The 12,638-nt window shown below is 35.4% G+C and overlaps 1 protein-coding gene across 1 annotated transcript; it reads right to left on the bottom strand.

Annotated features, from left to right (window-relative positions):
- Positions 1-5,918: 5,918 nt before the first annotated feature.
- Positions 5,919-6,596, bottom strand: LOC108776058 (histone-lysine N-methyltransferase SETMAR-like). Its single transcript, XM_018542566.1, has 2 exons — positions 6,565-6,596; positions 5,919-6,519 (listed from the first exon to the last, which is right to left on the bottom strand). The coding sequence occupies exons 1-2, from the start codon at positions 6,594-6,596 to the stop codon at positions 5,919-5,921; spliced, it is 633 nt and encodes a 210-aa protein (XP_018398068.1).
- Positions 6,597-12,638: the final 6,042 nt, after the last annotated feature.

The raw sequence follows: 12,638 nt of genomic DNA on the forward strand, positions 1-12,638 counted from the left end.
GAATAATTTTATCGAAATCGGAGGTGAGGAAGCTGTTCTGAAGAATTACTTTATGTAATATTTTAATGTTACGTAACTTTTGAAGGGTTAGAAATGTGGATACTGTGGATGGTTTTTACCAGAAAATTATGATTTGCTGCGATAAACATTCATACATTTTTTTTATTATAGTAAAAAAAACCTGTAAATTTTTTTTATTAATCCGCATATCACGATCAGAACTTTACTAGAAGGAATAATTTCGTACATAGTTAATAAACAGTTTGAATATTTCAATTTAAACGTTATAATAGTTTTCTCCGTTCCGCAGAAATATTTTTCCTATGTTCACATGGTGCAGAATTAACAGAAGCGTAAAACAGTTCTATCCAATGGAATTATACTCTTTTGATAGATAAGTACAAGAAGACTAGAACCAGGAGAGTAAACTCGGTCAAATATCGGTAGAGGGGGTAGGCCAAAAAGAGTGACGGCGGATAACTTTCCCCGCTCTTGCGCTTCATTAGTTCTCTCTGTCGCTCTGATAGTCGTTTTCAATTCGTGACTGCGCATGTCAAACAAATCTTGTTTGACATGTGCATTTAATGTGCAGTATAATTTCTTTTTACAACTTACATTTTGTTTAAGATGGTTTAAGAAGATTTTTTTTTTAAGTGTGTCCCTCGGATGAGGGGAAAACAAAGGTTAAGAACAAGAACGTCTTGGTTATAACCGATGCGCGCATGTGCAAACTTTCATATAAATGTGCAATGCCACTGCGCATTGTATGAATAACTTCGGACGTTTTTTGACCTACCCCCACCACGCTAGTTTACTCTCCTGGTTCTAGTCTTCTTGGATAAGTATAAAACGTCCGCTGTACGAGTTAATATTATTAGTCGATAAAATTTCCGCTTCCGCGAGATCCGCTTCATGTGAACATAGGAAAAATAAATCTGCGAAATGAAAATAGCGGAATGAAGCAACGACCAATCACATCCATTCCGCCAATTCCGCATTTCCGCAGATCCGCTCCATCTGAGTGCACCCTTAGGCTGGAGTCACATGGAGCGGAAATTACAGCGGAACGGAACAGTGAAACCAATCAGTACTCTACAATCATTCCGCTACTTTACTTTCTGCGATTGTGATTGGACTCGCTGTTCCGTTCCGCTGTAGATTTCCGCTCAATGTGACTCCAGCCTAAAGCTTAGAGTACTGATTGGTTTCACTGTTCCGTTCCGCTGTAATTTCCGCTCCATGTGACTCCAGCCTTAAGCGGGGAGCACAGACTTTTGCATAACGCATAAACCATATGCTGGATTCACACTGCATCCGAATCTCATCGTACGACGACTCAGCAACCAATCAGGAAACAAAATTTTGCTTCGTATCGATGATACGATCTTTCTGATTGGTTGTAAAGTCGTCGTACGACGAAAATCGGATGCAGTGTGAATCCAGCAATATACATAAAGAATTTGATTGGTCCATTGACTCATGCATAAGAAAATGGGCCAATGAAATTCCTTATGCACATGCTTTATGCGTTATGCAAAAGTCTGTGCTCCCCGCTTTACTCTTGACGTGCGGTGCCACGCGAAGTTAGCACCGCATATTTTTATTTTAAAAAATTTTTAGCCTAAATCAACGGTACTGTTCACTGAACTATACTACTGGAAGGCTCACTGAGGCCATCTGCCCGAATAGACAGAGAGAGTCAGTTTAGATATCTTTGTCCTTGTCGGTACAGTCTGAGTCAAGAGTGCTTTCCATGCTGAATCTTCGGATCATGGGCCGGTATTCATAGTCAGTTCTTATATTCAAGACCGTCTTAAGTTCAGTCTTGAAGAGTTACGAACCAATCAGGCCGCTTTAGCATTTTAAGATTTACTTAAGACAGTCTTCAAATAAGAACTGACTATGAATACCGGCCATGGAGATAGAAATATAGGGACAGAGTATTAGCTCCGAAGATAGGCGAGGGGGGTTGTCCTGAAATGCGGGGGGCGATTGTGCCTACATTTTATTGGCTACAGCTATGCACATGCTCAGTATCGTGTAACATCGATTTAGCGGCCAATCGCAAATAAATGATCGAAACAAAATAATAAAAATTCGTTGTTAAAAAATTAATTGTAACCCATTACCGCAATAAGATTAACAAAATAAAACAATAATTAGAAATCTGAGAAGGAATTATATAGAAGTTCTAATGAGAAAAATAAAAATATGTACGCATATTCAATATTAAACAATACTATTTATTTGGTACTTTTTTATACACTATGAAAAAATTTACTAAATTTTAATAAATATTTCTTTGAATAGTTCTAGCGAAATATTTAATGAATGTAAAGACGTATTTATTAGACCTAAGAATCATTACATGAAGGAAGATATAAGGAGACTCCACTCAGTCTCGCCAGTCTACAAAACATGGACCCATTTTAGGTTTCGAGTTCCGTTTCCGATTCTCGACACTCGCAGCGCTCGTGAATTTAGTAGTGCTGCGCATAATGAGTGCGAGTAAGAGAAATGATCATTTCTCTTACTCGCACTCATCAGAATCGGAAGCTGAACTCGAAACCTAAAATGGGTCCACTTTTATTTTATAGAGTGGAGTCTCCTTATATCTTACTTCCTGAATCATTAGTTTGAATCATAGATATTTATATAACACTAGATCGTTAACTTCCATATATACCGTGCATAAAAATTGATTCCAAAATTTATGTATTTCGAAGCGTGACGTCGGAATGAAACGGTCACGTGGTATATACTATTGTGTAATGGCCGTGGTAAGGTCACATGGGCGATATACGTACGTGTAACGTTCGTTTGTGCGTGATTTTGGAAAATTTACAATGCCATTATCAATTATCGTGTTAAAAGTTGCCGCCGTTTAAGTGGAAAAGAAAATCAAGTGGTAATATTTCATAGGTAAGTCGCAATCATTCTCGTATTTTATTGTCTCCAGATGCGTCGGCTGCTAGTAATGCGCCAACGTCACGGACACGTGACATGGGTTTAGTACATACTTTTAGGAATCATGTACTAGAGCCCAGTTAGCGATCTAGTGTTATATAAATATCTATGGTTTGAATCAACTATAATTTTTTTCATTTATCTAAATATTTATTTACCATAAGTAAATATTCCATTAGGACACTTCAAAGAAATATTTATTAAAATTTAACAAATATTTTTTTTAGTGTAGATAAAAAAAATACAAATTAGGATTATAGATTTATATATTAAGATAGATTATACGATAGGATGGTTGTTTAGATCTTATATATGTTTATACCCCTTACAATTAATTTGGACACGTCTTTCTAATGGCGAATTCGACAGACTGCACTAGTGCGCACCAGTGCGCACTGAGTGCGAACTTTTTTGGTGCCACGCATTCGGAATGTGCGCACCGTATCAGTGCGCTTAGATTATCGTATTCGGCAAATGAAAACTGACCTAGTGTAGTGCTGAATTTGTATTCGGACGAACCGAATGAACCGAACGAGTGCAAGAAATATTGCACTGACATTTTTTGTCAGTGCAGTTTGGTGTACGGACAAATAAAACCAGTTAGGCAGCAAAAAATTACAAAATGGATAAATAAAGACTATTATTTATTATAGATAAATTATTAGAAACAAGTAGTAGTAGTGATGATGAAGATATGTTATGTTTAATAAAAGAAGAAAGGCCGGAAGTTAATTAAAAACAAAAACATTAAATTATTATTATTATTATTATTAATTAAAAATTAAATTATTAATTGAATTATTAATTAATGTAGTTCTGCATTCGCTCCGTGTCAGGGCAGCACCTTATCAGAGCAACACCGTGTTAGGGCAGTACCGTGTCAGGGCAGCACCCTATCAGGGCAACACCGTGTCAGGGCAACACCGTGTCAGGGCAGCACTAGAACCGTGTCAGTGCATATGTATCGAATGTGCCATAAGCCTTTCTAAGCACAAGAGTTAAAATATTAATAGGTTAGAGTGGTAAAGTTGCATGCACATATATCAACACACTTGTCACTTGCGCATGCGTACAATAACAGCCAATCAGACTTAGGCACATATTACTTCGTCGCACCGTCCCGCAGTGGGACCCCCCCGCATCGTTATGCTCTGTCCCTACATTTCTATGTCCATGCTTCGGATCCACTGAACTAGTTCAGTGTTCGGATCACAAATCACAACACTTTTGATTATGAATGTACGACGGTCAAATGCACATGCGCCATGAAGGACAGCGATATCTAAAGTAGCTGTCTCTGTTTATTACGCCGTTTACTACTGTTTCATAGGGCAGAGAGCTTTCCAGTAGTATAGTTCAGTGGTACTGTTGATAAAACCCATGGTAGAAATACAAGGGTATGCTCATTCGGTAGACGAATTTAGAAAGCCTTTGCGCAGCAGCCAGCTACGTCACACATGACGTCACATTCGTGCAATCTCGGTTACATTCGGACCACTTCGGCCGATTTAAAATATGGCTATATGCGACATTGTGGAGAAATTCTGTTTATTAGTTATTGTTTGAATAAAAAATTTGGCTGTGCAATGAGTGCTTGTGCAGTAAAAGGGTGTAAAAATAGTTACCGAAAAATGAAAGGGAAAACGGTAAAATTTTTTAGATTTCCTAAAGACGAAGAAATTGCTGCAAAGTAGCGTAAAGTATGCAGGAATGAAGTGAATATGAATTATGGTAAGCTGTAAATGCTTCAAAGCATTCTTTGATCGATCAATTCCAAAATTCTTCTGATTGATCAACGAAGTTGATCGAATTTTCAGTATTAAATGGATCATATCCAAGTATGTTCGTTCGGAACAAACAGCTCCCGAGAGACAAAACGAACAATACAATATGAACGTATTCGTAATTTAATTATATTATATAATTGTAATGATTTATTTTGAAGTTATGTTGTACGTAATATTACTTTACATTATTTATATACTTTGTTTCGAATGTGGATTTATAATATTCACATTTTATTAACTTGTAATATAATATATACTACATGGGCTGAAAAGTCCCGGGATTTTTAATGAAAACAAGCGTTTTTTGGGCAAAGTTATATTCATTCCTCAACATAGTTGCCTTCGAGGGCGATACACTTGGTATAGCGATTTTCCAACATTTTCGATGCCCTTTCTGTAGTACGAAACGTCCAAACCTTCAAAATACGCCTCGGTTTCCGCGATGACTTCCTCATTTGATCTGAATCTCTTTCAGGCGTCTGATAAGAGGGGAGCACAGACTTTTGCATAACGCATAAACCATATACATAAAGAATTTGATTGGTCCATTGACTCATGCATAAGAAAATGGACCAATGAAATTCCTTATGCACATGCTTTATGCGTTATGCAAAAGTCTGTGCTCCCCGCTATAATCTTAGAGCATACATACATGGAGGAGGAGTTGCCTATGCCGCCTATAGACTAAAAGTGTGTCCAAGATCTATGCGAGAGAGAAAGGTATAAATTCCTAATCGTTCTCTGTGCGCATGTGTCACGCATTCGTTGAACTGAAAGCTGTCAGAAAGCTGTTAATAAATATTTGTCATGTCTGTGCAACTTTTATTACTGCAAACTCTACTAATTCAATATAAATTAATTTAAAAAATAGAAGTAATTTAGTTTTTCCTTCACCAATAAAAAAATTTTATTAAACTCACTTTTTTATATATGTATTATATATTTCGTATGTATTAAATATTTTATATGTACTACATATGTGTTATATATTTCAATTATGCGCGTATGTGTAAATACTTATTACTTCCTGCACTATATTGTACTCCAATAATTTTGAATAGGTTATATGTCAACTATTATTCATTGTAACTAACATATTTACAGCGTAGCATCTGATAATTTTAACGCATGCGTACAGAAGACGATTAGGAACTTATATCCATCTCACTCGCACAGATCTTGGATACACTTTGAATTGGCCATTCCCTCTCCATGTATATATGCTCTAAGATGATAATGGACCCACGTTTCATTTATCGTCACAAAACGTCGAAAAAAGTCCTCTCGATTACGCTGCAACAACGCCAAACCGGCCGTTGAATCAACACGCTGCTGTTTCTGGTCGACGGTCAGCAAGAGCGGCACCCATCGCGCCGATAGCTTTTTCATCTCCAAAACATCGTGCAAAATGTATCCCGCCCGTTCTTTTGAGATGCCCACGGCCTCAGCTAACTCGCACAACTTCACTTTACGATCATTCAAAACGATTCGATACACTTGCTTTACGATTTCCGCATTCGTAGCCTCTTTTGGCCTTCCAGAGCGAGGTGCGTCTTCGGTGCTTGTACGACCCATTTTAAATTCACTAAACCACCGATAGACTGTTGTTCTCGAAGGAGCAGATGTGGGATAACATTTCTGCAACCATTGCAATGATCGTTCAGGAGTTTTTCCCATCAAAAAACAATGTTTGATCAAGATGCAATATTCCTGTTTTTCTATTTTTTTTACGAAGGCGAAAGTAGCGTCACTCAAACAACTGTAGCTTGTAAACGAATGGACGATATGTCATGAAACTCCATACATAAACTAGTGACAGATGAGCCTCTCGAAATTAGTCATGTTCATTTTCTAATGGCGCCAGCTGTTGAAAAATCCCGGGACTTTTCAGCCCATGTAGTATATCACATTAAATATTTAGTCCACTATTCTACAGGGAGAATATGTTCTGACCACTTTGATGTATCATGCTATGATAAGTCTGCGCAGCAGATAGCTTTACAGTATTCTCCTATAAGAAGTCAGAAGTTGAGACTTGATGCAATCCCTACAATAAATTTATTTGAGGAACCACATGTGGTTGAAGGAGTTAGGTAAATATTTTTGCATCATTTATAACTGCACAAGCACTCATTGCAAAATTTTAATTCAAACAGTAACTAATGCGCATCTACATATGCTAAAGATATACTCAATAAGGCAGTATCGTTGGATAGTATCATTGGATAGTATGATCGTATCATTGCAAAATAGATAGAGAAAAAATAAGAAAAAAGTGTTAAAATTAGTAAATAATTAAACTGTTTCAGTATGTAATTTCAAACGACTACGATTTTCTTTTCCTTCCAAAAAACCCTCACAATTTTTCAGGTCCTGCAATTTCATTATGTTTATACATAATGTACAATAATTTACAATATACGATTATTTATAATTAAATGTAATGTAATTAAATGTTAATGTTAATGTTAATTTAATGTTAATTAATTAATTAATTAAGTAATGTAATTAAATGTAATTTTATTTAATGTTCAATTACATGAATACAACATAATATTAATGCTACTAATTTTTATTTAATTTAAAAAATATCAACTTCCCAAGAATAAACAGCATTCATTACGGATGTAAATTATGTATTAATTACTAATTATTTTCTTAATATACAATTTCATTTCTGATTTTATTACAAATTAAAAGTGTTATTAATTAAATAATTAATAATTACAAGAATGTCCCACTCTGTCACGTGACTCTGTTGAATTTATTATAATTATTTAATTTTATTATTAAGAATTATTGGTTTCCAATATTAATTGCAGTTTAGTTAATATATGTACGAATTGTCATCACAAATTTATACTTATCAATCATCATTGCCATAAAATCCTTTCGCTTATCTTAATATATTGACGCTAAATTTAATTTTTTTATTTAATTTTATTATTTACAATTACTGGTTTCGAATATTAATTGCAGTTTAGTTAATATATGTACGAATTGTGACATCACAAATTTATACTTATCACTCATCATTGCCATAAAATCCTTTCGCTTATCTTATGTATTGACGCTACCATGATTTACTTCTTTTTTAAGGCGATGCTAAAACAGCTGTTTTTACCATGATTCTATTTGAAGAGAAAGATCCGAATTGGCTTTACGGATTGCAAAATCCTTTCACAAAATAAAAGTACGCACGAAAAGGTATACAGCAAACCCTGATTTCACGAAAAAATCGGAAAAAAATTAAAAAATTCACTTTTTCTGGCAAAGTAGGATCACGTTCAATATCTGTTTTTACCGATGTTCTACAACGCCATCTATTTCAAGACGGCGGCCGACGGCGCAACTACTTCTAAACGCAATTTCTGCTCTGTTGACGTTCCGATCCTCGCAAGATCGTGATTTCTATTTGAAAAGAAATATTTTTTTCTACGCTACATTTTATCTTGATTCTGCAAACTCAGGATTGTTCGTACAAGTCATTCCAATACTGGAAGACGCTTATTTGCAATCTGCGATCTTTAAAACTTTTATATTAAGTGAATGTTAACCTCAAGTAACAGCTGTACGTGTCAGAAAAAGTGCATTTTTTTCCGATTTTCTCGTGAAATCAGAATTTGCTGTATACCTTTTCGTGCATACTTTTATTCTGTGAAAGGATTTTGCAATCCATAAAGCCAATTTGGATATTTCTCCTCAAATCGTGATAAATCAGGACGACTTTAGCATCCCTTAACCATTTAGATTTGCCGCGTAATGATGACGTAATGATGACGTCAGCTGGCTGCAATTCTCATTGGTTATCTGGAGCTATCATGCGCGTGAGCCATATATGTAATACTCCTATATGGCTAGATGAGAGAGAAGTCCATGTCCCAGAACCACGGTGCGGGAATATACTTCTCTCTCTTTCTCAGTGTACTTTGAACGTTGTGCGCATGCGTCGGATTCATCCCCTCCATCAATGATAAATAGAAGGATAAACATACATATATGTGTAAGAAAGAAGGAAAAAGTGATAGATTCCGCTTCAGGATATAATCTTGTTACAGTTAAAAGAGTCAGTTTTGTCGGAATAAATAAATTAATCCTTATTTTATGAAATAAATTTTTTCAAAATTGCCGTTATGTATATAAGAATACAATGCAATCTCTTACAGAAATTTCATGATAATCAGTGCAAACTAATACCTATTACATACCTGTGCAAACTAATGTTTTCAGTCGCATTAGGCGCATTAGGCTTTTTGCCACATAAATAACATATCTTGACCATTTTGCCTGTGTACAGCACACATCTAATAAGCATAACGAGCATAACCTGTTCGCGTCATCTCACTGATCGCACTCTATTTTCCTATTGGCGGATGCGATCAATCCAACGCATGCGCACAACACTCAAAATAATCTTAGAAAGAGAGGGAAATATATATTCCCGCACCGTGGTTCTGGGACCGCTTCCTCTCACTCCCTCTTATAGGCACTAGCCATATAGTAGTATTACATATATGGCGTGAGCATACCCTTGTCTTTCTACCATGATAAAACCTATTAGGAACTGTAGAACTATTACGGGTGCAAACAGAACTGTTATTAAAATTTCCAATTTTTGAAGTTGAGGTGCTAGCTCCTATTTTTAAAATTTATTTAAAAATATTAATTGGCCGGAACTATTGATAAAACCTATCAGGAACTGTAGAACTATTGCGGGTGCAAGCAGAACTGTTATTACAATTTCCGATTTTTAAAGCTTGAGATGTTAACTTCACAGAGGCAAAATGACTTTAGTGTTCATCGTATCTGGGATATACGGTATTGCAAAAACTCTCTATTCTATAATTTTTGGAAAAATGTCTTAAAAGATATATTAGAAGTACAAATTAGTTCGGTCTGTTTTTTTTTGTGTTTAAAAATGCATTTATTTCAAAACAAAATGAATGAACAGATTAATTGAAGTATTGTCCATCGTTGGCTATTACTTTTTCCCATCTCTCAGGCAATTTTCGAATTCCATCTCGAAAAAATAACTCGTTTTTGGAAGCGATTCAATTTTGGAGCCAATTTTCGATTTCTGCGAAAGAAGTGAACCGATGACTTGCCAAATCGTGTTGCATCCTTCGGAACAACCAGTAATCAGAAGGAGTAATGTCCGGAGAATATGGCGAGTGCGATAAAACATCCCATTTGAGCGTTTCTAAATATTTTTTTACGACTTTTGCGACATGAGGCTGAGCGTTGTCATGAAGAAAAATAACTTTAACATATCTTTGCTCGTATTCCGGCCGTTTTTCTCGCAATGCATGGCTCAAACGAATCAATTGTAGTCGATACCGATCACCCGTAATGGAATCGCCAGGTTTCAGCAGCTCATAATAAACAACACCCTTTCAGTCCCACCAGATACAGAGCATGATCTTCGAGCCATGAATGTTCGGCTTTGGTGTTGAGGCCGATGGCAACGATTGACCGGACTTAGCACACTGAACTATATATACACTGGAATGGGCATCTCCGTTGTGAAGCATAGAAAATTGTGGCCGTTTTTGATCAGCCGCTATTTTGGCTGGGTCAGATGTTTGAGCGAATCAGAAGCTTTCAGATGCTCATGCGCACTTACGAGAGTTGTTTAGCTGTTTAGAGAAGAGAGAGAGTTGTTCTGAGAGTTGTTTTGTTTCGATCAATACATCGATTGCAACGCGCGCGCGAACGCTTCTGATTCGCACAATCATCTAATCCAGCTAAAATGGCGGCTGATCAAAAACGGCCACGAATTTTCCTCGATGCCCATTCCAGTGTATATAGTTCAGTGGCTTAGCGTAGTATTTTTTCTTTTTAGGGTTGTTGTAGAATATCCACTTCTCATCTCCAGTCACAATCTGATGCAAAAAAACCTTTTCTTTGTTGCCTTTAAATCAGCTGCTCGCAAGTGAAAAATCGCCTTTCAACGTCTCTCGGTTTCAGTTCAGTTCATAAGGGATCCAATTTCTTTGTTTTTGAATTATTCCCATGGCTTTCAATCGTACAGAAATGGCTTGTTGAGTTACTTCCAATGATTTTGCAAACTCCTCTTTGACTCTGATCTTTTTCGAGTAATGCCTCTAATTGTTTGTCTTCGAATTTTTTTGGCTGTCCAGAGCGAGGCTTGTCTTCAACGCTGAAATCTCCATCCTTGAAACGTCGAAACTATTCCCTACAATATGATTTATCAGTTGGAGCAGTGTCACCATAAACTTCGACAAGCATTCGATGGGCTTCAGCTGCACTTTTCTTCCAATTAAAGCAGAAAATTAAAACCTCTCGCAAATGCTGCTTGGTTAACACAAAATTCGACATTTTATTATTAGCAGATGTCTAATTAACCTCTCTGAAACCGCCGAAATCAGCTGTCACTATGAACCATTCACAATAGTCGGAGCCATCTTTTGGAAAACAGACCGAACTAATTTGTACTCTTAATAATTAGGTGTGAAGAAAAAGATAACGTGACTTTAGCGTTCACCGTATCTGGGATAAACGGTATTGCAAAAACTCCCTAAGTTATAAGATTATAATATGATAAAATGAATATAAATATATTATAATTTAGATGAAATGTTATGATGAGATATAAAATATGAAATATACCAAGGAATTTATATAAATATTCACTCATACGCATGCATTACATGTTCGGAATCCTTATCGTGTCCTCTTCAGATGAAAGGTAATAAAAAAACTGCGAGTGACTGCTTCCATGAAATATCGTGAAAACGTAGTCAAATGTTATCTTTATATTTTTATAATAACGTTTGACTGTCATAACGACTTCACACAGTTAGTCATTTTATTTTATTTATTTTATTGTTTTATTATATTAAAAGTTTGATTATCTGACTGGTGCTATACTTTTGCAAAATGTGGTGTCTCATTGTTACATCGATGATTTTTCTACGGAAATATATCTTAGATCACTTGAACATCGAGAACATAACTAAGTTTCCACCGAGGGTTAGAGTTGGGTCAGAGTTCAAGAATTGACCAATCGAGCATTTCTATCTTATAGTCGAATGAGAGAGGAATGCTTGACTGTGAATGCTTCATCTCGGTATTTTAACCGATTGTTTACGTTTTCACGATGTCTCGCAGTTTTTTATTACCTTTCATCAAAAGATACTCTAAGGATGCCAAAACATGTAATGCATACGCATAAGTGAATATTTGTATAAATTCCTTGGTATATTTTTTTTGTGTATATTTCATATTTTATATCTCATAATATTTCACATTTAAAAATTACAATATAATATATTTATATTCATTTAATTATATTATAATCTTATAACATTGACTTTTACACATCCCTTAATTTTCATCTTTTTTTAGAATTTATGAGATCTTATTTAGAACTTGTAGCCAATGAAAAGTCTTGGAAATCTTAAAATATTTTGAATTCATATACGTATACAAAAAATTAAAAAAAATATAAATATACATTTAGGTTACACCTCATAGATGTTATTGATATGTGGTAGGAGAGAGTGCATTTTGAAGAATTCTTCATAAAAATTAAGTGATAGATAGTATTGGTTTAAGAGATATAATAAATAAAGATTTTATAAATTGCAGATAATTTCAATAAATGAGAATAGATTCAGCTTTGATGGTCTTAACATATGGTGTCAAAATCATAACTCTGAGTGACTTTCACAGTTTCAATCGATCGTATCGATTTGATTGACAACTTTGGGTAGCAACTTATCAGTAATTTGTCCATAATTTTAAAACCGTTATTATCAAGATTTGTATTGTTGCCATCATATTGTTATATAATAATATATACATCGACACAACGCTGTCATATTGCCGACAACACAAGGTAATATGGATGCAAGCGCGGTT

This window comes from Cyphomyrmex costatus, unplaced genomic scaffold, assembly GCF_001594065.2.
Source record: "Cyphomyrmex costatus isolate MS0001 unplaced genomic scaffold, Ccosl1.0 scaffold335, whole genome shotgun sequence".
Lineage (NCBI taxonomy): Eukaryota > Metazoa > Arthropoda > Insecta > Hymenoptera > Formicidae > Cyphomyrmex > Cyphomyrmex costatus.